Below are 27,216 nucleotides of genomic sequence, written 5' to 3'. Positions count from 1 at the left end.
CGATGTAAATTGGTGAATCTGATAAATCTAAAGCCTCATCTTTCACCTTGTTTCAGAACTTTTTTATGCACCTGTTTTTGATGAAATTCTGCTTCCCTCTGTTTTGTTGTTTCTCTATTGCTGGTATAACATGTACTGCTATAAGGATATATCGGTATAGCCGGTATACATGTAACCTTCCTTCGGCGTAACACAGTGCGCCAGCAGCTATATCACACCGAACGACTTGTTACACTCAATCTTTGCACATTTAATTACAGGAGTTGTTTAAACCTTTCTAGTGATGATGCCCCAACTGGGCTTGGTGGCAACGAGTTACAGTCTACGATAGTTCTTTGGAAATACGAGTTTTTGAACACCTCAATTCTTGGTTGATAACTCTGATATTTGAAGGCATGACTGTTTCTTGTTCTTTTGTTGATACTTTTCAATTGCGCATGTTAAATGTAAAAAAACGTGTTTCCGTCTTCCTTTGTTGTACAGTACCAGCAGCAGCATACAGGAGCCGACAGTGAAGGAAGTAGAGCCTACCCACTGGTGTGTCATCTGTAGGGAGAACGGCTCACTGGAGGTAAATACATTTGTAACACTAACACACATCACTACCAATTTTTTAAAATTAAGTCTTTGATACATAGCATCAGGTCAGTTTCTAAATTTCAATCGCCTCAATATCATATTTTGAATAGAGAGACTCTTTTTACACAACAAATTCAGCTAACGTTTCGGTGACCAACTGTCCTTGTCCTTGGGGCAGCCCAGCTCCTGTAGTTGTTGAAATTGTTAAGTAAAGAGTCTCTTTCCACACAACCAAGTGTTTTATTCAGCCGACGTTTCAGTGACCGTCTGTCACCTTCCTCATGGCAATTCTAACTGGTTCACATTGCACTGCAGCACAGGTGTTGCTGTTACAGATGCATTCCCAAACGTACAATATTTACATATCTACACATATGCGTGACTGGATTACAGGGAAATGTATCTATAAAGCGGTCCCAAACATGCGGGAGTTGCATCTATAATAGAGACACCTGTGCTGCAGTGCAATGTGAACCAGTTAGAATTGCCCTGAGAAAGGTGACAGACGGTCACCGAAACGTCGACTGAATAAAAGACTTGGTTGTGTAAAAAGAGTCTTTTTACTCAGTGTCTTACCAAGCTGATGAAACTATTCACGGATCATATTTTGAAGTCATGTATCTGGCCACTGGATGTGCATGTACTATAATGTAGTGTAAAGTTTCATCCATCCTAACGTACTTTGTGTTTCTGTAGATCTACAACCTGCCAGACTTCAGCCTGGTGTACTTGGTGAAGAATTTCCCAACAGGCATGAAGCTACTGGTGGACAGTTTCCAGTCTACTTCTTCTGCAAGGTACATTTTGTAACTGGTGTAGCAAGAGGTGTTGCTGGTGTAGCAAGTGTCGTTGCATTTAGAAGGCAATGGCATTTTTATGTTTACCGAGGGAAAACATATTGTTTTTACTACATTTCCTCTTCTTCTTCCGTTCCAAACACTGACCTCTGACCTGACAATGACCTGATTTGTTGACGTCTCTCACCATGGTAACTGGTGTTGGGTTACATAATGCTGCAATTTTATCAGCAGGAGGGATTTATACTCCTGTCTGACCATATTCATGAATGTATGAATTAACAGACCAGACCATACATGTATACGAAGGTAAACATTATGCATTTCTTTCACAAATGTTATGTTTCTAGTTTCAATTAAATCGGCCAGGGACACTTGGAGGCTTACATGTCAAAGCCTGTACATGAATGTCTATTGTCACGTGATAATCAACATCAAGTAACATGACAAGAGAACTCCAAGATGAGATCTTTGCCGGGTTGATCAAGAGACAGAGCACACACCGAAAGCTCCCCAAGCAAAGTCTTTGTGTGTTTGTGTATGTGTGTGTGTGCGTGTTTGTGTGTGTGTATGTGAGTGTGTGTTTGTGTGTCTGTGTGCGTGTGTGTGCGCGTGTGTGTGTGCATGTGTGTTTGTGTGTGTGTGCGCGTGTGCGTGTCCGTGTGCATGTGTGTGTGTCATTTAAAATATTTGTCAGAAGGGTTGAGTTTTGTCTGTGTTTCCCCAGCACCAGCCAGTCAGACAAGCAGGGAGACCAGCTGGCCAGTGTGAAGGAGATCCTGATGGTGGGACTGGGACACAAGGGGTCACGACCTCATCTACTGGTAAGGACAACAACAGTAGACCACACTGACTCAATTATATGTATATGGATGACGTTTGTGGGCATCTATGTTCACCCATTTCTTCCATGGTGTGTTATGCTTTGAAACTCTTTTCAAGCAAATGCGGGATGTCAACCACCCTTTGCATTCTTTGATGCCCTGCGACAGACACCAGAGCACACGGTGGTCCCTGAGAAATGGAAACCACATCTCCATATCGAAGTTCAGAACTGAAAGATTGAGAAAATCTTTTCTGTTTCAGGCAACAAGCCTCAGTAACCAAGATTTGTAAATAGTAGTCCGCCTCTGTTTTAATGGACCGACCTACAGAATTTTGAATCTATTTAATTTTAATTGTGAATGTCATACTTTTTTAATGTGTATCTCTTTCAAGTTTTTTAATATGTAATCACTTGTGCAATTCAGCCAACAATGTATATGGCTGCCAATCAATGTGAATAAACAGTATCGTAAAGTATCGTATTGTAGTTGTATACCAGGTATGCGATTTATTTTGAAGAAAATTCACAAAAGATTCAGTTAGTCTGAGAGTGACTTGAATTGTGCCATATCGTACTAAAGCTGTTAAAACTTCTATGTCTGATGTTCTCAGGCCAGGGTAGATGAAGACCTCCTGATCTATGAAGCCTTTCCTTACCACCTGTCTCCATCTTACACCATGCTCAAGATCAGGTTTAAGAAGGTGAGTACATGTCCTTCGGTGTAATGTAGCCAGCTGCCGCCACGGCGCGTGCCTACAAAGCTGGTGTGTTACGCCGAAAGGCAGTTATACTGGCTATCAGTGCTGCATACTGGTTAACTGAACTTGGATCTGGACTTGTATGAATGTTGAGGTTCAAGTGCAAAAAAACCTAAAAGCCAAGAACTGAGTCCGGACTTATTACCATAAAAGACCATTTCACATACCCCTTTTCTTTCCAAACCACATAAAACCTTCCGTAGATTGTAAAATCTTTGCTGCGAAACGAAGAAAACATTGCCATCGGGCATCGTCAAGTACCGGCCTCCAATGTTGTGTGGCCAAAGTTTCACCCAGACAACATTGCAAGTTTGCCAACATGCAATTTTGTATATGCCATGGGTCTGGAACTGAACCTAAACCTCTGGACTTGAATCTGGACCTGAACCTAAAATTGGGTTTAGGTATGCATCACTACCGGCTACTAGTATACAGATACAGAGTACGACTTCAAATGGAGTCAGGCCATGATGACATTTCTGCTTTGCTCTTGCCTTCCACCTAGCATTAGTCATAAAAGAACATGACAAAATCAGGTACAAGGTTGTGATTTGGTTAAGGTTCAACATTGTAACTCGAGTTCAAAAAATAACTGTCATTTATGTCAGGTCCAACACAACCTGATTCTTCGTGAGCGGAAGAGTGGGAAGAGTAAGAAGACAGGAGACCAGGAGGAGACAGAAGGACAGACAGGCAGCAGGATTCAACACTTCAGGACCTTCACTGACATCTCTGGGTACTCAGGGGTAAGGCCTTAGTTTCTTCATTCCTCTCTGTTTGATTGTTTGTTTGTTTGTTACCTCCATGAAATGGAAGGTATTGTTTTTGGCGCGTCTGTGTGCGTGTGTGTGTGTGTGTGTGTGTGTATGTGTGTTTGTGTTTCCGCTTTTTTGTACCTTCATAACTCCATAACGCATTTATGGATTGTGGTGATATTTGGTATACTGGTAGGTGTTAGGGGGGCGAAGGTCAAGGTCAAATATGGGCCTCCTGGTGGATGGCCTTGGTACTGCAGCAGCACTTCCGGTTTAATGAGGAGTCTGCCAGACAGGGTAACAGATGTCTGATTGTGTCGAGGCTGCCCCGGGCTTGCGACCTGGTTTGATTAATGAGAGGTTCTTCCTCAGGGAATAGGGCGACCTCTGTGCGCTATGATGTGGAAAATTTGAGTGTTAGGGTGGATGGACACCCAGTGTTGACGTAATTTTGGCACTGAGATCTAGTTACCTCCATGAAAATGGAGGTATTGTTTTTGGCGCGTCTATGTGTGTGTGTGTTTGAGTTTCCGCATATTTGTAGTCAGCATAACTCCATAACGCCTTTATGGATTGTGATGATATTTGGTATGCTGGTAGGTCTTAGGAAGCCAAAGGTCAAGGTCAAATATGGGCCTCCTGGTGGATGACCTTGGTACTGCAGCAGAACTTCCGGTTTTTGTATCTTTTGTCCTGAACATGTTATGGTCTTGATTTTTGGGTGACAGATAGATTGTCCTGCCAGGAATAATTGTTGTGGGTTTGGTCCCCCTAGCAGCTTGTTCTGAAACTGCAGGGGACTTTCGGGGGAAAATCTTTAAAAGCCAATAGGTCCAGACAGGAACAATGTATTTTCATCATTTTTGGTAGGTAGGTAGCTGAGAGAGATGTACATAACTTAATGCAAATTATGCAAATGAGGACTTTATTTGCATAATTAATGACGAAATTCTCTAATTACAGTGTTTTACTTTGCAGTACTTTAATACATGTAATGTATGTAATCCTTGGCAGATGGAACATCAACAGATACCAATAATGCAAATTATGACCTCATTTGCATAATTAATGCGAAAATTCAATGGCTAAATGATGGGAATTTCCTACTTGGTGTAAATTGTAAATTCATCAAAAGTTAACATCACGATACATTAATTATGTTAATGTGGAGGTCATTTGCATAATTAAAGAGGAAATTTACATTTACACGTCAAGCCCATATTTCATGGAGGTATGTGATCTCAGATCTCTTGTTTATTTAAGGAATCCTCCAATTAGTGACACACCACTGCCCTTCGTGGAGTCCTCCCATGACACACATTATAAAATACAAACATCATAATTTTTTATTAATATTATTAACTACCATTTACATCCACTTTACAACTATCAAAGAAAACTTATATTACCAGCATTAAACATATAAAGAGTTAGGCTAAATATTCATTTGCTAAGTTTTAAAGAGTTAAATCCACCTTTAAGATTAATCAATTCATAACAGTATTACATTATACATTTAAAAACAAAAATTCATGTACTAGATGTCTGTTGTTGGCTCTTGGCTCACCTACATTTTGTATGCATTTATTACTGTATACAATGTATGTCACCATAGAACGAAACAGAATTAGCTGCTTAACAAGTACTACATTGTACATCACAACTGTGTTTGTGTCTTTGTCACTTGTTGACTTTTCAGAAAAAAAATTCAAGATCTTTTTTTTTTGTAGATTTGAACAAAATTTGACAGACTTTATGCCAGATGTGTTGTAGGCTTCCCTCATACAAATCAAGTTTCCCATACACACAATCTCCGAGTATGTAAGGAAGGAAAAAATCCTATACTAATGATAATGTTTTCTCTGTTGACATTTGACAATTGTTTGACAGGTGTTTATCTGTGGCCCATCTCCCCATTGGCTGTTCATGACGTCCCGCGGCGCCCTGCGTATCCACCCCATGAGTATCGACGGAGCCGTCACGTGCTTCTCACCATTCCACAACGTCAACTGTCCCAAGGGATTCTTATACTTCAACAGAGGGGTAAGATGTACAACATACATTTAAAAACAAAATTCTTCACATGAATTTTACAAAAGTAAAACAACTAACATTTGGAAAGCAAATGCATAACGTTTACCTTCGCATGTGGTTTGCTCTGTTAATTCTTACTCAAACACATTCACATACATGTATATGGTGACAGGAGTCTAAATCCCTCCTGCTATAAAATTGCAACATGATGTAACCCAACACTAGTTACAATGGTAACAGACAACCATGGTTCAGGTCATTGACCTTTTTGGTTTGGAGAAGAAGAAGAGTAAACAGAGCAAATACAACATGTTTTCCTTCGGTTAACATGATAAAGTTTATGTTTTTAGTGTACTATGATTATAGGGTACACTAAGAAAGTACATGTGTATACAGATACTCACATAACGACATTTTTTGAAATTTTGAAAGTTTTTCTAAGGAAAGCTATTACAAGAGGGACAGCAATTTTTGAAATCTCCTTTTATGTTTACCAAATGAAAACATTTTGTTTTTGCTCTGTTTCTTCTTCCATTCCAAAGACTGATCTGCGGTTAATGACCTGTACAAGACAGTCTGTAACCATGGTAACTGGTGTTGGGTTACATAATGTTGCAATTTTACAGTAGGAGGGATTTAGACTCCTGTCACAATATATGCGAAGTCCTATATCCTAGTCCATATATTATATCCTATTAGTATTACCACATTATGCATTAGCTATGCAAATGTTACCTTTCTAGCATTAAAGTTTTGAGATAAAAGTTTTCAGAATTATCTTAGAAGCACAATTCTGTACATGTATGTTGTGTGATTGCACCCCAGGGTGAGTTGAGGATCTCGGTCCTGCCCACACACCTGTCGTACGACGCCCCCTGGCCTGTCAGGAAGGTACCGCTGAGATGTACTCCTCACTTTGTGGCCTACCACATGGAGTGTAAGGTGGGCTGTTTGTTTGTTTGAACCTTTTCATGAAAACTGGAATTATTGTGTCAAATCATTCATGTCAAGTCATTTCTTTTGCTTCTTCATTAGGCCATGTTGATTTAATTATATGGATGACATCCTCTGGAAATCCCAAACCTGATGCGAGCGTGCGAATAAAAAAAAGTTTGGCCAAAAAGAAAAGTTGCTTTCATTATGAAATCTATGTTTTTTCATTTCCTTACATTTTCGACTTTTTTGTTTAATTTTGGCATTCTACGACATTGGTATAATTTTCCAATGCTTTTTTTTTTCAACTCACGGTATATATTTGCATTTTGCAACTGTTTTGTACGATTTACAGTATGGTTGAAAACTTTTTTTTTGAAATGGCCAAAAATTCATGCGTGCGCGGGTGTCATCCATATAATAAAATCAACATGGCCTTATGGCCACACTATTTTTCTGCAGGTCTATGCTGTAGCTGCCAGCACGTTTGAAATGTGCAACCGGATCCCCAGAATGGCCGGAGATGAGAAGGAATATGATGCTGTAGAGAAAGGTAGGGAAATATGAAAGTGCAACATTTTAACAAGGTGTATAAGTCCAAAAGTAACTATAGAAAAGCCTTACATACAATGTACATGTATGGTGGAAAACCCACGAAGTTGTCTTTTTATGCATAATGGAAAGTTTGAGAGAGATTTGTGTTTTCTTCGATGAAGGTTAGACATCCAGGTAATACGATACGCAAAAAAGCAGTTGCTCAAGCAACTGGATATGATTTTGTGTTTCCAGATGACAGATACATCTACCCCATGTTGGACAAGTTCAACATTCAGCTGATGTCACCAGTCAGCTGGGAAATCATTCCCAACACAAGGTACATGTACCAACACCTCTGTCAGATCCACCTCTTTTAATACTTTAGCTGATAAAAAGTTATGGTAAAGGTACAATGTAGTTACTATAGTCTTTCTCAGGCTATAGGGGCAGTGGGCTGTTAACCCACTGTGTTTAGGACCTGGTATTGGAAGGTGAAGCCCATCCTTCTCCTTCCACGGCCTTTTACCTCCCCAACTGAAGTCAGGTACCCATTTTACACCTGGGTGGGGTGAGGAACGCCGTGTAAAGTGCCTTTTCCAGGGACAGAATGTCTAGCCGAGGAATACAAGGGATCAAACCTGCAACCTCTCCATCTCTTGTCTGCTAGGCTAGCCACTTCTGTATCTGTATAGCCGCACGGTATAACCGCCCTTCAGCTTAACACACCAGCTTCGCAGGCTCGCGGCGTGGCGGCAGCTGGCTATATTACGCTGATCGACTTGTTACACCTAACCCTTAAACATTAGACATTGTTTAAAGCTATCTAATGACAATGCCCTACTGTACACTACTTGGTGACAGCGAGTTCCACTCTGCAATAGTTCTAGGAAAGAATGAAACATCACAATATTTGAAGATTGGAAGAGTTTCTCAGTTTTCCAGTTCAACTTGACTTTGTTATTTTGTTCCAGACATGAGTTTGAGGACTGGGAACACATCAGTACCATGAAGAACATCCCGCTGAAGTCAGAGCAGTATGTGTCTGGTATGAAGGGCTACATCGTGGCCGGTACTGTGTCTGTACAGGGGGAGGAGGTCACTACAAAAGGCAGGGTAAGAAAGAGTATCCAGGGTTTCCAAGATTGAGATGTATCTATTTTCTCATGAGGAATACAACTTGAAGAAATAATGAATTTTTAATGGGTCTTTGCTATTCATGCCCATGGGGCTAAATGCATACATTGGAGAATGATGTAACGAACCAGCTGGTAGACTAGTACAGTGGCTTCCTACTGGGAGATCTAGAGTGGGACGTCCTTATACTACACTTTTGTCCATGTTAGAGAGAGACACTGGTCTCGCAGGGCCTGCATTAGTGTCTGCTATGAGGGATAGGATATATTGGAGTAACTTTATCAAGTGCACCACACCGGATTTATAATCCGGAGGAATGATGATGATGATGATGGAGAATGATGATTGTTATATGTACATGTATATCATACTGAGTAACATAATACATAGGATAGAAGGTTAAAAGAATAACGTAAAAGCAACAGGAGAAGAATTTACATAGTTTTTCTATAATTGTATGGTCATTACTGGTAGACATGAGATGACTGAATATCTCTTCCTTTGTTCTGCCTTTATTCAGTTTGTCTAAGTGGATTGTTCTAGATAGTATGCCACGTTCGGCATCATACAACTTACAATCAAGTACAATATGTTATAATACTGAATTCAGCTTCATGAATTTTCTGTTTCTGCACAGATTGTGATCCTGGATGTGATTGAGGTTGTTCCAGAGCCAGGGCAGCCTCTTACCAAGAACAAGATCAAGGTCAGATTCGCTTTACTTCTCTTCTGTGCATACACATTCAAATTGCAGTGAAAGTGTAGATTTCATTTTGGTATATTACACTGTTACAGCTGTCACAGAAGCATGTTTGTTTTAGTGTATTCCACATTCTTCAGGGCAAAGAAGGTGCCCCAAAGAAGGTGACAGATGGTCACTAAAACGTTGGATGTAAAATCCATTGGTTGTTGAATAAAGAACCTTTTTATACAGACTCTTGCATCCTGACAAAATTATTCCCAGAATAATTATTACCCCTCCCCCTGCTACAGGAGCTGTATGGTAAGGAACAGAAGGGTCCAGTGTCTGCCCTGTGTGGATGTAACGGGTACCTACTCAGTGCCATCGGACAGAAGGTGAGAATAGTGTACACAAAGTGTTCAAAGCAGCTTTCACTTGACATGTGGAACTGTACATTAAGCAAAAACTGAAAGGTCCTACCCAGTCTTGAAAAGTCTTTCCTACATGTATGTATAAGTGTTCAGTGCTAAGTAGAGAAAGCTATTTGTCTTTGGTATGTATTTGCACCGTGGAAGATTAACAAAATTACAGCAGTAGGATTTTCTTTAGAATTGACTCAGGTATAGTCAAGGGTTGGGTGACTTTCTGCCAGCATCAGTCATTTCTGCCAGAAATTTTTTTCTATGGGATTATCCTACGCAAAAATCCCCAATTTTGTGCCTTAATTTTGGAGTTAAAAATTATGTTTTTCCATTGATTTTACCAAAATTAAAGAGTTTGAAGAAACCAAACTCAGTTGGTCTTGTAGCTGAAGAGATATCCTTTCGTCCCATATACAGTTATTCTCCTTCCGAATTATTCCACGCCAGAGATGGTCGCTAGATTTTAGGGTGTGCAGCTTCGAATAGAGACGCCAAATAAACTGGGGTGTGCCCCCTTAACCATGGTAACTGGTTACATCATGTTGCAATTTTATAGCAGGAGGGATTTAGTCTTCTGTCACCATATACATGTAGACTAAGTGTATGTGGATGTGTTTGAGTAAGAATTAACAGAACAGACCATATGTGAAGGTAAACATTATGCATTTGCTTTGCAAATGTTATCTTTCTAGTTTGATTGTTTGTTGACTGTGTAAGTTTCCTCTTCTTGTTGCTTGGTCCAGATCTTCCTGTGGGAGTTCCGTAACAACGACCTGATTGGAGTGGCCTTCATCGACACCCAGGTGTACATCCACACCGCCATCTCCATCAAGAACTACGTCATCTTAGCAGACGTCTTCAAGAGCATCTCACTCCTCAGATATCAGGTGAGCTAGAGCAGTTAAAGAAGGAAGGAAAGGGATAGATTAACGAAGGAAAGAAGTAAGGGTGGTGAAAGGGAATATCACAGTCTGCTAGCATGTATGATTCAATTAACTATCATAAATGTTAGAAGTTGTTTATTTCGTTTACCAAAGGAAAACATATTATTTTTGCTCTGTTTCCTCTTCTTCTGTTCCAAACACGAAAGGTCAATGACCAGAACCAGACGTCTGTTACCATGGTAACTGGTGTTGGGTTACATCATTTTAAAGCAAGAGGGATTTAGACTCCTGTCACCAATTATGAATGTATTTGAGTAAGAATTAACAGAGCAGGCCATATGCGAAGGTAAACATTATGCATTTGCTAAATGCAAATGTTACCTTTCTAGCTTTTTTTCTGTTTTAGGATTTCTGTTTTTAAATTTCAAGTGGATATTAGTTACAGAGTCGATTAATTATAATTTTATTTTTATATTTTCTGACCGTGCTTAGTAAACAAACTGTATTTATTTTCTTGGCAGTCTGAATCAAAGACTCTGTCACTGGTCAGTAGGGTGAGTATACAATATTCTTCTTTTCAAAACAATCTGTGTTGTACATTGTAATTCACAACATTTTATTCCTGAAACCCTGAGCATTTATGAAAATTTAGAAGGTACTGGTTTCAGTACTTTGAAGTACTTGAAATTAACTTAAAAGATGTTAACTACAATGTACAATGTATCTATATGTTATATTACAGGATATGAGACCGCTGGAGACCTACTGTGTGGAGTTTTTTGTGGACAACGCTCAGATTGGGTTCCTTGGTAAGTGTTGTCAGCGACAGGAGGGTTCACCAGAGTAGCTAGTTTTTGGTTGGTTCCAATAATTCTTCAAGAATCATATGTAAGATCATGTATGTTATCTGATTTAGAGCCATGAATGAAGAATTGAAGTATTACTATGCTGTCAATATTGCAGTTCAGTAAAAGATGAAAACATTCCTGTCATCTTGTATTACAGGAAAACTGTTTTAACCAGACTACCAATGCCTTCAAGTTGTTCTTTGTAACATCTTTTTTTCTTTTCTGTAGTTTCTGATGCCCAGAAAAACTTCCTTCTGTACAGTTACCAACCTGAAGGTAAGACACTATCTCATAAGGAACGATCAATGGTTTATAAGTAAATTAAATTGGTGTTTGATAAGGCCATGTTGATTTGATTATATGGACGACATCTGCGCGCGCATGAATTTTTGGCCGTTTCCAAAAAAAAAAAAGTTTTCAACCATACTGTAAATCATACGAAACAGTTAGCAAATGAGCAAGTACATGTACATGTAAATACTGTAAGTTGAAAAAAATATATATTTGAAAACAATACAATGTTGTAGAATGGCAAAATCAAACGAAAAAGATGAAAATGTAAAGAAATGAATTCGACGAGTAGATTATTTGCCATACCATATTCTGTGTCATTTGTTCAACCTTCATGACCACGTAGATTTGATAATGAGAGCAACTTTTTTTTGCCAAACTTTTTTTTATTCGCACGCGCGCATCAGTTTTGGGGTTCCCAGAGGATGTCATCCATCTAATCAAATCAACATGGCCTAAGTTACAGTTCACTATTACTCATACTATTGCAATTTGTACCTTACCCATCCAAACACAGCCAGAGAAAGTTACGGTGGCCAGCGATTGGTCAGGAGAGCGGATTTCAACGCGGGCAGTCACGTCAACACGTTTTTCCGCGTCCGCTGTAAGATAGTGGACCCCAGCGGGGAGAAGAGGAGGGATGCTGACACTGTGGCTAAACGACACGTCACCATGTTTGGTATGAGGCACCTTTCTTTTGTTTGCCAGTTTTGTTCATTGCATGGTCTTCTTCCTTTGTTAACCTACTACAAGCTTTTTCCCATTCAGCTTTTGTAAAACAATTACTGTAAATAATTACATGTTTGTGGGGTTTAGGGTGTTAGAGGGAGTTGAGATAACCATAGTAATTTAAGGCCACAGCAATTTAATTTGTTGTCTCTCGGATTTGCCACCTCATTTTTTCTGATGCAAAAAATTCAGGCTCTGAATCAACTCTAAAATGCTCATATTTTGGCCCCCAATATTGAAGGAAGTCTCTTCTCTTTTGAGTTGTTCCTGTTTTTCCGTCTATCAATGCACTGGGTTGATTAAAAGTATGAAATTCATTGTTTGAATTGCAAACTGGCCTGGTAATTTATGGCTCCTGAAATAGCATTTAGGGCTTTTTTTTGCCCTGTCACTTCATAATTTTTCTGAAAAAATCCAAGAACCAACAAATCAAATTGGTGTGGCCTAATGTATTGGAAGGCAGAGCGTTGGCATCTTGGCATTGTGATGCATTCACAACTCCCCACATACAAGAACAGCAAATATCATTTTCACAGTATGACTATGATATGTATTCCTTGTTGCAGCCACCCTGGATGGTGGTGTGGGAGCCCTCCTCCCCATGGCTGAGAAGACCTACAGGAGACTACTGATGTTACAGAACATCCTCATGACACACATGCCCTTCCCTGCTGGACTCAACCCTAAGGCTTTCAGGTTAGAACACTTCCCTCCATCTCTTTTCTGTGGTGTTTTTGTACTCCGATGTATACATGTATCTACAGTGCCACCTAGCAGGAAAAGAGAGTATAGCAACCTGAAAGAAGGATTTGGTACTATAGCAGCAGTCTTAGTCTTGTTTTGTACTCTTACAAAAATATATGTAGAACGAAAATTGTGATCTCAAAAAGAAAGGCCTTAAGGGTTAGCCTGGGTGCCATCATATGTAAAGGATATATAGTTTTTTTAAAATTATATTTCACCTGACTACTTTTGAACTTTGAACTTTATTTCGCCTTCACATCGGCGGCACATACGGTCGCAATGCCGTGTGCAGAATTACAAGATTAAAAGCAAATTGTGTACAAAATAATGAGAATAATGAGAAACTTAAACAAGGAAAAACTGAACTAATAATACCCCGGGTATAAATAATATAAAGGCAATAAAGCATTGTTACAAGAGGCAGGTATATGAATGGGGGGAACATTGTGGTTGTGTCAAAATGAACTTAGGATAAACCAAATGAAGGTAACTGTATTGCTTACGAGACAGATGTGTATGTAAAAATAAGGTAATTATGAAGGTACAAGACTCTTGAACTTAAGGAATGTACCATATAAGAACATAGTGTTAACTTAAGTAATACAATAATGTAACTTAGGATAAACCAAAATTAATGAAGGATAAACCAAATGAAGGTAACTGTATGACTATCACCTCTTCAGGATGTCAAACCTGTGACCAGACTGTAAGGTTTGAACCACTCACACCGGGAAGGTCCCCTACTCTTTTCGATAAGTGTGGTGGGTTCTTCTCCCAAACACGGGACCTCTATTTAACGTCCTGTCCGAGGGACGTCCCTAACCGAAGCTAGGTACTCATTTCCACCTGAGTGAAGTGAGGGAAGTCGTGTTAAGTGACTTTCCTAAGGGCACAAGATCGGTGACACCGGGCAGGATTTGAACCCAGGACCTCTTGGGCCTAGACCGAACACGCTACCGCTATGCCACATGACCCCACCAGTATGGCCCTACACTGTAGAAATCTCCCGTTGTTTTTATTCCCACAGAATGCTGAAGCACAACCACAGATCATTGATCAACGCATGTCGGAACATCCTGGACGGGGAGCTGCTGTGGAAGTTCCTACACCTCAGTGTGGTGGAGAGGAGCGAGCTGGCCAGGAAGATCGGAACTTCTCCTGAAACTGTGAGTCTACATGGATAAAATACTTTTTTGAACCAGGTTACCCAGTGGGCAACCTACGGCAAAAATTAGGTTGCCCATCAGAATTTTAGGTTGCCCCACCTATAAGTTACTACTTTCCTCAAATTAAGTAATGTTACATACATAAGCCTTTGACAATATTTCTAACAGCCTTTAGTTAACTGATACTTTTTGATTGACTTTCTGATACTCTAAGATAATTTTTTTTGGGGGGGGGGATTCTTAAAATTTAGGTAGCACACTTGGCAACGTAGGTTCAAAAATAGGTTGCCCCAAGTAAAATTTGGTCGCCCGGGGCAACTGGGCAACCAGGTATTTTTTACGCTGTCCTTGGACAAAACCTTTTATGTAAACACCAAATGACACAGAAAACAAGGAGAAGTCGTAGACATCATCCCTCCATGAAATAGCTTGTTATTTTGTAATCGTTTGGTGTATTTCAATAGCAAACTCTATAACTGTTATAGAGTTTGCGAATATACTACTGGGGATGGTACCCAGGCTACATTTGCCTGTACATGTAGGTCAATGACCAGGCAAATGACCTGCAGACCAGACAAACAAGATTTATTTTCCTGCACTCTGTCTAGGGCCGGTAAAAATAGATAGGGCTGCCTGCCAGCTGGAGGTATAAACAAAAACACTCTGTCCCAACTTTTGGGTCAAACAGACCATCCTATTATGAAGTAGGGGTGAAAAAGTGAAAATCCTTTTAAATTAAGCAATAAAAATATGCGACAACCTGCTAATGCACTCTAAAACACAAAGAGACTCAACAACTACCCACATACCAAAAATCATACCAAACCATCCCCCAGATTTTCCAAACATTCAACACAAAAAGTCCAACATTAAACATTTTGTAAATATCAAACGCAAACAGCTAGGGGACCCAAATTTAAACCACTAAACCATGGTAATAACAACTACATGCTACCTTAATATCGCACAAACAGTCCATAACGCGAAAACAACAGAATAAAAAAATTAAACTGCAGTACCAAGGTCAATCACCAGGGGCTCAAAGTCAACCTACACAATCTCCAAGGCCCCATCCATCAATCTGCCAAATATCGTACAGTTCCTTCTCACCGATCTTCAGATATCAGACCAAACATGAAACGGAGTAAAAACAGTACCCCCATTTTCATGGAGGGTAAAAAGTCTGTAAAATATATACTATGTACAAAAGTATACATACAATATAGTCACTTGAAGTTTGTTTCAACCATGTTGACTTTGAAATTGAGTCTGTACGGGCATCCAAAAGTGCATTTTTGGAGACTCTCTAGCAAGCTTCCCAATCGCCCGCCTCAGGCATCTCTATTTGCATCTCTGTTTTTTTTTTTTGCTTTTCTGTGCTTTTTCCTGAGCTGATGTTGCCCTGTGATGTCAGCTCAGGAAAAAATACAAAGATGCAAAAATAAAACATAGAGATGCAAATCCTCTGCCGGGACTGGCTTGTGCTAACTTTTCAGAGACAGGGCCTTGAAATTTCAACTAAAACAGGAGAACTGTGCATATTTATTGTAAATGTGCCTGTTAGCCAGGTAATACTAGTTATGTCAACTACAATCAGATAAGGTCGTATTTTGGTGTCATGAGCACTTTAAGCTCTCCAAATAATGAAAGAGAACTTAAGATGCAATGGTATCCCATAAAAAATTTGCTCTGTAATTGTTAAAGTTTATGCCTGGGTAATTGAATTAAATGTGATGACGCCATACAACTTACATATTTTTTTTCAATCCTGTATAGATCACGAAGGATAAAAATTTTCTTTTCAATCCTGTGCAGATCACAGAGGACCTGATGGACATTGACAGGCTGACTGCACACTTCTGATCTGACATGGAGAGCACAAGTATCTGTGGCTGTACTACAGGATACATACAAGTCAACTTTACTCAATTACTGTTACGGTACTAGTCAACAAGCAAGTGATGAAAGGGTCTATACAGTCCTGATTTTCCCCAGCTTCTTGGAGATTAGGCTATACAACTGGAAGACACAATTCCTAGATTAGAATTGTTAAGTATGCTGGTTTAAAAGTGGTCCAGAGGTATCTTTGTCTGAAGTTACCATGTACGTACCACATTGACAGTGTAGTGAATTGTTTTAACATTTCAGTACATGTATTACTGCTTCTATATCATGTACATACTGAGAAATGTAACTGGATGTTGAAATAAAACTTCAGTGAACAAACACTGGTCACAAACTTTAGGGACTTAAGTATTCCATTAATAACGTTAGTCCTGGAAATATTGTACCATAGGTTATGTGGTAGGTGATATCATCAGTATGCTACATGGAGCAAGAGAGTACTAGTATTCAGTAATGTTGTCAGGGCTGGTATAATGTGGTACATGTAATTGATATTGAGAAGAGAATCAATATTTTGTAACCCTAACAATGTATGTCAGCAATAAACAACTTTGTACAGTTTGCATATAAAAGTTACTTATTCGGTGTCAGTCTCATAACTATAAACATGCGTAATATATGTTGTTTCCACTTGTAATATCACTAGCTACATGAACAGTACATCCCCATTCTTCTAATTATGTTTACCGAAGGAAAACATATTGTTTTTGCTGTTTCTTCTTCAATGACCTGAACCAGACGTCTGTCACCATGGTAACTAGTGTTTGGTTACATCATGTTGCAATTTTATAGCAGGAAGGATTTAGACTCCTGTCACAATATACATTGTACATGAAGTTTTTAGAGTAGACCATCTGCAAAGGTAAACGCATTTGCTTTGTTATCTTTCTAGTTTACTTCATTTTTTTAAGTATCTGAAGTTGTCAAGTTAATTTTTTCCATAATAAGTTCCCATATTCTCTCAAGGAAAAACACTTGGCTGCCACACTTATTGTTCTTTTGCCCCATTGTCCTGTGGTTCTTCAGGCTTTTTGATGACTCTTGCGTCCTCTGGAATCAGGTTGGGAATGCCGTTAACGATGGGATAGGCCACACTCAGCTCATCTGACACCAGTTCATTCTTCTCTGGATCATACCTGCACATCGATAGAACTCAAGCTGAAATTTCTATATACATGTATTTTAGGCCACACCAAGTTAATCTGTTGGTTTATGGATTTGCCAGCTTATTTTTTTCTGATTTGCAGCCCCTGAATCAACTCCAAAATACCTTGATACCGTCTTCAGTCAAGTAAGGCTTCTTCCTGCCTGTTGTGGAATGATCTTAGACACTTTCTTCGTACTTAAGATGCTCCCAGTGTCGATCCAATCTTGTTTTAATCTGGTCATATTTTGGTCCCAACAGTTAAGGGAGGTCCCTTCTCTTCAGAGTTGTTACAGTTTTTCCATCTATCAATGCAGTGGTTTGATAAAAGGTTTGAAGTTTAATGTTTGAATTACAAACTAGCCTGGTACATATGTTGACTTCATGGCTCCTATCATGCCATTTGGGGCTATCATAGGATGCCCTGGTCTGTTTTTTTGTTGTTGTTTGTTTTTTGCCCTTTCGCTTCATATTTTTCCTGCCAAAATCCGAGTACCAACAAATCAAGCAAAAACACGTGATTTTACCAACAACAGAAGCGATATTGCAACACAAGCAAATTATTAACGCGCATACGACTTTTTGAAGTTGATACCTGAGCGGTTTCTTCGACAGTGGACACACGACTATCTCTAGCATTTTCGTGTCGAACTCCTGACATCTAGAAGGCACTGTGCTGTGCAAAAGTCGTCTGAAAACCAAGGATAGTCGCGACGCTCCTCTCGCCATGGGCGCAGCCATCTTGGATCCACTGCATAATGAATGGGACGGATTTCTCCGTCTCAACCAATCACAGGCTCGGGTTTCACGGAGAACTGTCATGGCGGCGATAACATGAAGTTTTGATACATCTCATCGGTAAAAACACCGTGTTTGGTGTATGGAAGTAGATAAAACAGTTTGGAACCCCAGAGGTCGTTGAAGAGGTGTCAGTATGGAAGGGGATCAGAACCAAGGTAACGTATATCGTTTGGTTATGGTAATAATCTTCATCGAAAATCATGGATGGGGAGGGGGGCTGTTTGAAAAGAAGAGACTCCAAAAATTATATTTTATTCATAGACATATGTCCAACAGGGAGCTTTTAAAAGAAACATGTGATGCTACAGCTTGAGTAATTGCAGCAGGAAATATGGACAATGAGATTTTGATAACAATCAACGATTTAATGATAAGGATATATTGTTCTTGTTCTAGTTCTAGTTCTATACAATACTAAGCAATACCCCTCGCGGGGTCTAATGCTTAGGGAAGTGGTCGTTCCCCAGCGTGACCGGTGGTGGTGGTGAGGAAAAAAAAATAACAACAAACAAATAATAACAAAAACAGGTGCAATAACTATGTACTGAAGTCATGGCTGGGGATTGGCCACATTCCTACAGCTGGGTACAGCTAGGGAAGCCATAATGACTGGCTACCCCAGCTTTGAAATGTTCAACTGACTTAGCCATTACCAGATGGGCAGGTAAGGCGTTCCATTCGATCACTGTTCGTGGGAAAAAGCTGCCTCTAAAAGTCTCTGTTCTACAGTGTAGTGTGTTGAAACGTAGCTGGTGCCCTCTGGTTGGGTTTGTGTTTCTTGTAAGAATGTGGTGTAGAGGAATGGATATAAGATTGTTGACTGCTTTGTAGAGGAGGCATAGACGCTGTTGTTGTCTCCGTTGCTGGAGCGTTGGCCAACCAAGTGAGTTTTGTATGGCAGTAATGCTGCTTGAGTGTTTGTAGTTACCTGACACGAACCTTGCGGCTCGTTTTTGCACTGACTCTAGCTTATCAATTAGACTGTTGGTGTGGGCGTGTATCTGTTTGTGTGGGTCCCATACTGATGAAGCATATTCAAGTTTGGGTCGTATTAGTGATGTGTAGGCTCTGGCTCTTACCTGCTTACTTGCCCCCCTTAGATTGCGTCTGACGAACCCCAAGGTGCTGCTAGCTTTCGCAGTAATGTCATTGATGTGTGCCTTCCACCTGAGGTTGTGGCTGAGTATGACACCTAGGTAGGGATGCTGGTTGTTGTGGTTTAGCGGTTCATTGAACATAAAATAGAGATGAGCAGGTGATCTACTGGACTTGTGGATGTGGAGAATAGAGCATTTATTTACATTAAACCGGAGCTGCCAATCTTGTGACCATTTACAGAGTTGGTCCAGATCTTTTTGGAGAATTTCCTGGTCTTGACTACAGTGTATCGGGCGGTAAACAAGACAATCATCAGCAAAAAGTCTCAACTGTGATGATATGTTGGCATTTATATCATTAATGTAAATGAGGAACAACAATGGCCCCAGAACTGTCCCCTGTGGAACCCCAGCATAGTTCTCACCAGGCTGTTTGAGCGTAGGGGCCCCCTACGCTGTGATTTTGACCCCCTACGCTGTGATTTAGCCCCCTACACTGTGTTTCAACCAGCGTAGGGGTGGTTTTGGGGGGCAGAAGCTTCATTAATCTTTAAAAAAAATGAAAATATAACTTAAGAATGAAGCTATAACAAAGGGAAAACAAAATCTGTACCCCAATAAACAATAAATAGTGTCTTAAGTGGTTAATATGAGTTACAAAATTTTGGGGGGAGAATATCAGGCCCATGTTTTGGGGACTCGGTGCGTGACTCGCGCCGCAGAAAGTTGCCCTTCTATACCTGACCCCTACGCTGTGAAAAAATCCTGGTGAGAACCCTGCCCAGATTTAACCCTGACCAGACTTGACTTTTCCCCATCAACCACTACCTGTTGGTAGCGGTCAAGTAGCCAGTTTCTGATCCAACCTAAGTTTTTACCTCTAATCCCATGGTGTTCTAGTTTGTTAAGTAGTCGGGTGTGCGGAACGCTATCGAAAGCTTTGGAAAAATCGAGAATGGCCATGTCTATTTGAAGACCTAAGTCGACCCAGGATGTCAAATCATGCAGGGTTGTTATTAGTTGTGACTCACAAGAATGTCTGGTCCTGAAACCATGTTGTGTGGGGAGAAGTATGTTGTGATTTTCCAAGTGTTTCATTGTGGTTGAAAACATAATGTGTTCTAACAATTTGCAGCATACGCAGGTAAGGGAAACAGGTCTGTAGTTTGAGGGATCACTTCGATCTCCCTTTTTGAAAATAGGATTGATGTAAGCTTTCCTCCATTCCACTGGAACCTGTTCCTCCTGCAGAGACTGGTTGAATATAATGTGTAAAATGGGGCTTATTTCGATGGCGTATTCTTTTAAAATTCTACATGGAATATAGTCTGGGCCATGTGCTTTATTGGGATTTATCCCCTGCAACAGTTTCTGCACCCCTTCCAGTGTTACCTCAACCTCAGGCATGTCAGGGTAAGGACTAGCCCCTAGTTCGGGTACCTTGGTGAGGTCTTCCTCTGTGAAGATGGAGTCGTACTGCTTGCTGAGGACCTCGGCCTTCCCTCGCCCATCCACAACTAGTTTGTCATGCTGGGCTAGGGGGGCCACCCCAGAAGCTGTCTGTTTCCTATTCTTCACATATTGCCAGAATTTCTTTGGGTTGTCCAATGCCTCATCTAAGATTTCTTTTAAGTAGTCATTGTGGGCTTTTCTTATTTTCTGTTTAACCATCCTACGCATGGTTTTGAAATTTTCCCAGTCTTGTTCTTGCATCGATCTCTTGGCTCTATTATACAGCTTTTTCTTTTTCTTGATGAGCCGTTTTAGGTCTTTGTTTACCCATGGGCATTGATGTCTATTGGAGAGCAATTTCTGTGGTATGTGCTTCTGGATTAATTGCCTCAACCTGCTGGTAAAATAATTCCAGTTATCTTCCACAGTATGGTTGGATGGAACCCGCTCCTTAAATTGCTTTTCCAGGTCCTGCAGCCCATTTGTAAGGGCGGTTTTATCTGTTTTCTTGTACATATAAACTGAACGGGGTCTTTTCTTATTTGGTTTGACATGGCTTTTCATACTTACTGCCACAGCTTCATGGTCACTTATCCCCGGACAAGTACTGACATTTTCAACAAGATCTGGGTTTGACACAAGAGCCAAGTCCAGGATGTTTTGACCACGTGTTGGGGTCAAAACCACCTGAGACAGGCTAGGACCCTGAACTACCTCCAGAAATTTCTCGTTAATTCCCATCCCATATTGCGGTGTGGGATTAACAGTGGGGGGTTCTGAGTCCCAGCATATGTCGGGTAGGTTAAAATCCCCGAATAATGCAATGTTGGGTGGTGAAGGTTTTTCCACTATGTTATTTATAGATGCCTCTAACTCCTCCACATATCCAAGTCCAGTAGATGGGGGTCTATAAGCTGAGCCTATACAAAGAGGTCTATATCCTGCCTGTTGAATCATGGCCCACACAATTTCCGCATTTGAGTGGTCCTGTATGGGCGATGAGACCAGGGAGGATCTTACTGCGATAAACACCCCCCCTCCTTGGCTGTTTCTATCCTTCCTGTATATGTCATATCCCTCTGGAAAGACTTCGGCATTTGTGTAGTTGGAATCTAAATGCGACTCGTTACCACAGATTATGTCTGGGTTATCCGTAGCTATTAAAGCCCTAAACTGGGCATTTTTATCTGCCCCACCGATGCTCCTACAGTTCAATGATAAAACATGTAAGTGTTGGAGGAATCCCTTACCTTTGTCTACGGACTGGGTAGTGCAGGGAGAAGAGGTAGAGGTGGGGTTGAAGGATGGACTGGTGTCATTATCACTGAGGGTATTCTGAGAGCGGTTTGGGGATGAGTTTGCTGGAGACCAAGTATTGGTGTAGGTGTTGAGACCTGTAGGGAGATTAGATGAGTTGTGTGAGTTAACAGTGTGACTGTCCTCATCCATGTCCTGTAGAGGTCTATAAAAAGACCCCTCCCCGTCATGGATCCATGAGGCGAAGTCGAATAAACTAGAGTTGAAGTTGTTCTTGCATTTTGCAATCCTACGTGTATGCTCAACAACTGCAATTATATTAGAGTGTTTGTTTTTGTACATACAGATCTACTTTACCAGCCACTTCCTCAGCATATTAGCGAAGAAAAGGAGAAGTTGGGTTTGAAGGTATGTACAATTGCAAGGTTGAAGTCCACATTTACTAGTTTTCCTTGGCAAAACTTTCCAAGTTACTGGGTCATATGCCTGAAAATTCTAGACTCACATTGAAGGGTCAGTCTTTTGTAGGAATGTCAGAGGATCATTCCTGTTTTGGAAGAAAGCTCATATTTGAATGGATTTATAGCAGCGTCACCTGTGCTGCAGTGCAATGTGAACCAGTCAGAATTGCCCTGAGGAAGGTGACAGACGGTCAGTAAAACGTCGGCTGAATAAAAGACTTGGTTGTGTAAAAAGAGTCTCTAACTTTACTCAACAATTTCACCAACCACAGGAGCTGGACTGCCCCAAGGACAAGTTTGTGGAATCCTTCCTGGAGAGACACATCCAGAACTTCAAGCCGAGTGAGAAGAAAGATCTGAAGAAGTCTTACTTGCTGCTAGACCTCCCCTACAGGCAGAAACCTACTGTAGCCAAGAAGAAGACAACCCTGAACAGCAGGGAGAAGAGAGAGAAGAAAGTGTATGACATCCCTCCTGAACATCAGAAGTCAGTCTCTTAGTCTTATCCAGTTAGGCCTAAGAAAAAAAAATGTTGTGTTTGGCCAAGGAAAAAAAATGTTGTGTTTCCTGTTTCAGTCCAGAAAAAATTAGGGTCGGTAGGTAGGGATTATCTTATTTTATTTTTATTTTTTATTCTTTTTTTAGACTTTGCTGATTGCTGTGTTTATATAAGCAGAACATGATGAAAAATCGATTGTGCAATATTATATTTCATCACTCAGGTACTCAGGTGTCAGATCATGGAGCTTTAAACGGTCGATCAGCTCGAAGAACTTAACAGATGTCCCTAGCCCTTGCAGGGCTAAATTCAGATTCAGGTCCTGATTCAAGTCTACAGGTTTTCAGGGTTCTCCCAGGGATTTGGGAGAAAAAAAAGAAACAAAAAAGAATTCTTAAGAAAAAAAAATTAATCTGCACAAAATTTTAATTGGTTTCTATCCCTTTGTTTGCCTAAAAATCGATAGTGTGATTGTATCAATTTGAAACCCCAAAAAATTAGCTAAATCGGCGATTTAAGGTTATTGCGCAATGGACGTGCCCTATGACCTTCAACCTTTGGGGGTCATGCAGGCGTCAACAGCGCCCTCCCCCATGCCTTGCCAGTCCGTTTTCGTGGGCAAATTTCTGCTTTTTTAGAGGTTTTGCGACCTAAAAACTCACATCAGAGGAAAAATACACCACAGACGACATTTTCATTGTAAATATCGATAAATGGACCAGGCATTTTTCTGTCCCGCTGCCGATTTTGCTGATTTTCGCCATGTGCTTATATTTTGTTTACGTCGATAGCTACCTTTCCTCGTCCGGTTTTATGGGCAAATTTCCGCTTTTTTAGACGTTTTGGGACTAAAAGACCGACAAAGGGGGAAAAATAAATCATATACATTATTTTTATGAGAAATACTGCTATCATGGACCAGACATTTTTCTTTCGTGTTGCCGAATTTTTGCGGCCGCCGCATGCTGATGGTGCAGTACGGTAGGGAATTTTCTACGATTAGTTCGTAAATGTATCGGCTTTTAAACTTATTTTCGGAGTCGATGGCTTTGTTTTACAAACAAATCAGACAAATTATTAGCGTTGTTTACACGACTTCAAAACGCTAGCGGGGCGCCCGATGTTCCACCAATGACAGCGATTCTCTCGGTAGCGTCGTGCAAAATGTTTTGGTTCAGCAATATGCAGGGGTCCACACAAAAATAAGGCTAGGGTCGGCGTTTTTTTTTTAGGGTCGGTCGGGAAACAGGAAACACAACATTTATTTTCCTAGGCCTTTCCTGTTTTCCTATAGCTACTGACCCTAGAAAAACCTGCCGATTTTTCTTAGTTTTTTTTTTAAGGAATCCCAGCAAGTACATACATTTTTAGAACTGATAAATGTTTTCTAGCTCTGTGATCTGATACCTGAGAGATGAAACATTTTACAACCAGTTTACCAACATTGATAATATAAGTGTCCTCATGCAAGGATGATATGACTTGGATGAACTTGGATCACTAGCCAAAGTAAAAAAAAAATGAAGAAAACAAAAAGATAATCCCTACCTATATAGCTACCGACCTTAATTTTTTCAGGACTGAAACAGGAAACAACATTTTTTTCCGAGGCCTTAGGCCACACTGATTTAATTTTATGGATGACATCCATGCACACATTGATTTTCACCTGTTCTAAAAAAAAAAAAAAACTATTCCAAGGCTCTGGCTTGGGTAACATACTCTGTAGTCCATGGTAGCTACCAAAAGTAACAATAGGGAGCCGGCGGTAACTACAGAGGACAGCACCCAGACTGCCGACCCTCCACGGAACTCAAGAACTCAGTACAGTGCTGACTCATAGATGCCACAAAAGGCCTTTGGTTTAGCAGCATTTTATTATTTTTTTCTGGAATTTTTTTTATTCGCTTGCGTGCACTAGTTTGGGGATCTTCAGAGGATGTCATCCATAAAATGAAGTCAGTGTGGCCTTACTCATTCTATTTCTATACTTTTGTACTTACTTTCTGTCTTGAATCTAATGCAATAGATGAACTGTACAAAAGACTACATGTTTATTTTGATTTCTATACAACCTGTTTAGTGGCCACAATTGACATTTTTCTTCTTGTTTTTTTTTCAGGTACTCATTGTATGTTCCTCTCCATAAGTTGTGGCTCCAGTACATAAAGGATCATTTGCAACTTACACCCACAAGGTAAACAGGAGAGTTATTTCATTAATCACTCACCTCCAGTTGCCTCTTCTTTAATTATGAATTGATAATTATTTACCATTTCCAGTCCTCACAATGCTGTTGTCTTACAGCAACTTGACCTTGCTACAGAAAAAAATGCTGAAGGCTGACGTCCATGGAGCCCTGGTCACAGGTAAGTTTGTTTCTGTTACAAATATCTGTATCTGTATAGTCGGTATAACCGCCTTTCGGCGTAAAACACCAGCTTTGCAAGCACGCGGCGCGGCGGCAGCTGGCTATATTACACCGATCGACTTGTTACACCTAACCCTTGAACTTCTAGCTCTAGACATTGTTTAAAGCTATCTAATGACAATGTCCCTACTGTACTTGGTGACAGTGAGTTCCACTCTGCGATAGTTCTAGGAAAGAATGAATATCTGGAAATAAAAGTTTAAAGCCTTCTGCTAACACCTCCAGTTTAACCATCTTCCTGCTGCCAATCCTCATAACCAATACAAAATTTAGTGCCAAACAGCTACCTTTGCATGCTGAAGGTTAAAGTACTGTGGACAGGGGATTAACTTTATATCCCAGTTGGGGCCAGTTGTCAGTCCTAATTTGCTTAAAAGCCAGTTGCTGTATTGCAAGTTTTAGGAAACATCTTACCTTTGTCAGACCAAATATGACACAAAAAGAACACTTGTAGCTTATCATGTAGTTTCCTCTATTATATAACTCATGGGATCCTGAGGTGAAGCCAAAACATACTGTTAGAATGTAAAATGATGGTTTAATTTTCATGTTTATAAAAGAAAATCTGCAAAATCATAACACAGCAAATAGGTCTTTTGTATTTCAACCGTACTATAATAATGCTTCAAACTTCTATCTCAGCAAAAACCTTCTAATTTGTTGAAGTCCAGGGTGGAATGGATCATTTCATCACTTGATAAAGGCTGGATATGCCAGCCAAAAATTTGGCTCTTAGTCAAATTTCCTTCCGCGCTGGATCAAGAGTTAAACCCATCTCATCATCATTATTAGTTTTAGGTTCAACACAGTTGCCAAATATTCCAGTGTAAAATTCTGTCATGCTTTGAGCCAAGTTAAGTGGACAGGTTGTGAAAAAGCTCGCCCTTTTAAGACAGTTGATTCTTGTAAGGCCACAGCAAGTTATTTTTATGGATGACATCAGCGCACGCATTAATTTTCGCCTGATTTTGGGGGGAAAAAAACAAGAAATTTTGTTGCCTTCTGACAGTGGTCAACATGCCGAAAATGGGCAAAGATGTCTGTTGCCATGCCAGAATCTGGATGGCAGATAACTATAAAGAGAGGAGACAAGATTTTAAGGCTCTGATTCAATGTTTTGTTTCTTACTTTGATGCAGTGATATGTCATGTTGGCTGAATCAAAACCATTTGTACAATGATTGAGTCAAATTTTTAAAATGTAGGAACCTTGTTTTTTCGGCCCGCCTTGTTTTTTTTTTTCGCCCACTCGCATTAGATTTGGAGTCTGAGGAGGATGTCATCCATAAAATTCACTTGCTGTGGCCTAACATTACAGGTCTTACATAATGCTCCAGACATGTTGTTTATTAGTCCACATGTCTAAGTGACGTGGTGGGTTGAACTCATGACTTGTGTGGAATTGTTTCCCCAGTGTGTAAGTCCAGGTGCCCAGCCTATGTAGGGCTGACAGGGATCATTCTACAGGAGACCAAAAATGTCTTCAAGATCATCACCAAGGACGACAAACTAAAGAGTAAGGCTACTCAAATCCTTTACATTTCCTGACTGATTGATTGATTGATTGATTGATTGAAAAATGTCTTCAAGATCATCACTAAGGAGGACAAACAAAAGAGTAAGGCCACTCAAATCATTTACATTTCCTGACTGATTGATTGATTGATTGATTGATTGATTGATTGATTGAAAAATGTCTTCAAGATCATCACTAAGGAGGACAAACAAAAGAGTAAGGCCACTCAAATCATTTACATTTCCTGATTGATTGATTGATTGATTGATTGATTGATTGATTGATTGATTGATTGAGGCCTAGGAAAAAATCTTGTTTCCTGTTTCCCAACCGACCCTAGAAAAACCTGCTGACCCTAGACTTTTTTGGGTGGACATAATTTTTCAAGCTGATTAACCTTTTCTAGCTCCATGATCAAACATTGTACATTGGTTTTCTAACATCAATGTTGAGAATTAAAGTGTCCTCATGCAAGTTTTATTTTGTTAAACTGTATTTTATATCATACCCGGGCCGCGATAACGTTCGATAACGG

The 27,216-nt window shown here is 40.1% G+C and overlaps 3 protein-coding genes across 3 annotated transcripts in view; 2 read left to right on the top strand and 1 right to left on the bottom strand.

Moving 5' to 3' along the window:
• Positions 1-16,775, top strand: part of LOC109473882 (cleavage and polyadenylation specificity factor subunit 1-like) — a 38,452-nt gene extending 21,677 nt beyond the window's left edge. The window contains exons 23-42 of the mRNA XM_019774015.1: positions 484-571; positions 1,276-1,376; positions 2,104-2,200; positions 2,814-2,903; positions 3,569-3,706; positions 5,606-5,758; positions 6,575-6,691; positions 7,145-7,235; positions 7,472-7,556; positions 8,191-8,332; positions 8,991-9,059; positions 9,347-9,430; positions 10,201-10,344; positions 10,863-10,895; positions 11,084-11,150; positions 11,418-11,465; positions 11,998-12,159; positions 12,776-12,905; positions 13,981-14,119; positions 15,935-16,775. Of these exons, the coding sequence (XP_019629574.1) occupies positions 484-571; positions 1,276-1,376; positions 2,104-2,200; positions 2,814-2,903; positions 3,569-3,706; positions 5,606-5,758; positions 6,575-6,691; positions 7,145-7,235; positions 7,472-7,556; positions 8,191-8,332; positions 8,991-9,059; positions 9,347-9,430; positions 10,201-10,344; positions 10,863-10,895; positions 11,084-11,150; positions 11,418-11,465; positions 11,998-12,159; positions 12,776-12,905; positions 13,981-14,119; positions 15,935-15,982 (2,026 nt within the window). The 3' untranslated portion in view covers positions 15,983-16,775. The remainder of the gene's footprint in view (positions 1-483; positions 572-1,275; positions 1,377-2,103; positions 2,201-2,813; positions 2,904-3,568; positions 3,707-5,605; positions 5,759-6,574; positions 6,692-7,144; positions 7,236-7,471; positions 7,557-8,190; positions 8,333-8,990; positions 9,060-9,346; positions 9,431-10,200; positions 10,345-10,862; positions 10,896-11,083; positions 11,151-11,417; positions 11,466-11,997; positions 12,160-12,775; positions 12,906-13,980; positions 14,120-15,934) is intronic.
• A 237-nt stretch (positions 16,776-17,012) lies between these two features.
• Positions 17,013-17,937, bottom strand: LOC109473426 (UPF0434 protein BBta_0300-like). The gene is made up of 2 exons (XM_019773285.1): positions 17,764-17,937; positions 17,013-17,160 (listed from the first exon to the last, which is right to left on the bottom strand). The coding sequence occupies exons 1-2, from the start codon at positions 17,907-17,909 to the stop codon at positions 17,013-17,015; spliced, it is 294 nt and encodes a 97-aa protein (XP_019628844.1). The 5' UTR covers positions 17,910-17,937.
• A 45-nt stretch (positions 17,938-17,982) lies between these two features.
• LOC109474034 (ribonuclease P protein subunit p29-like) overlaps positions 17,983-27,216 on the top strand; it is a 14,029-nt gene continuing 4,795 nt past the window's right edge. The window contains exons 1-6 of the mRNA XM_019774247.1: positions 17,983-18,124; positions 22,122-22,183; positions 22,509-22,723; positions 24,858-24,932; positions 25,043-25,104; positions 26,580-26,681. Coding sequence (XP_019629806.1) covers positions 18,103-18,124; positions 22,122-22,183; positions 22,509-22,723; positions 24,858-24,932; positions 25,043-25,104; positions 26,580-26,681 — 538 coding nt within the window. The 5' untranslated portion in view covers positions 17,983-18,102. The remainder of the gene's footprint in view (positions 18,125-22,121; positions 22,184-22,508; positions 22,724-24,857; positions 24,933-25,042; positions 25,105-26,579; positions 26,682-27,216) is intronic.

The sequence above is a fragment of the Branchiostoma belcheri genome, unplaced genomic scaffold (genome assembly GCF_001625305.1).
Source record: "Branchiostoma belcheri isolate BF01 breed outbred unplaced genomic scaffold, Haploidv18h27 scaffold3, whole genome shotgun sequence".
NCBI classification, from domain to species: domain Eukaryota; kingdom Metazoa; phylum Chordata; class Leptocardii; order Amphioxiformes; family Branchiostomatidae; genus Branchiostoma; species Branchiostoma belcheri.
This window is presented reverse-complemented; position numbering and strand designations above follow the sequence as displayed.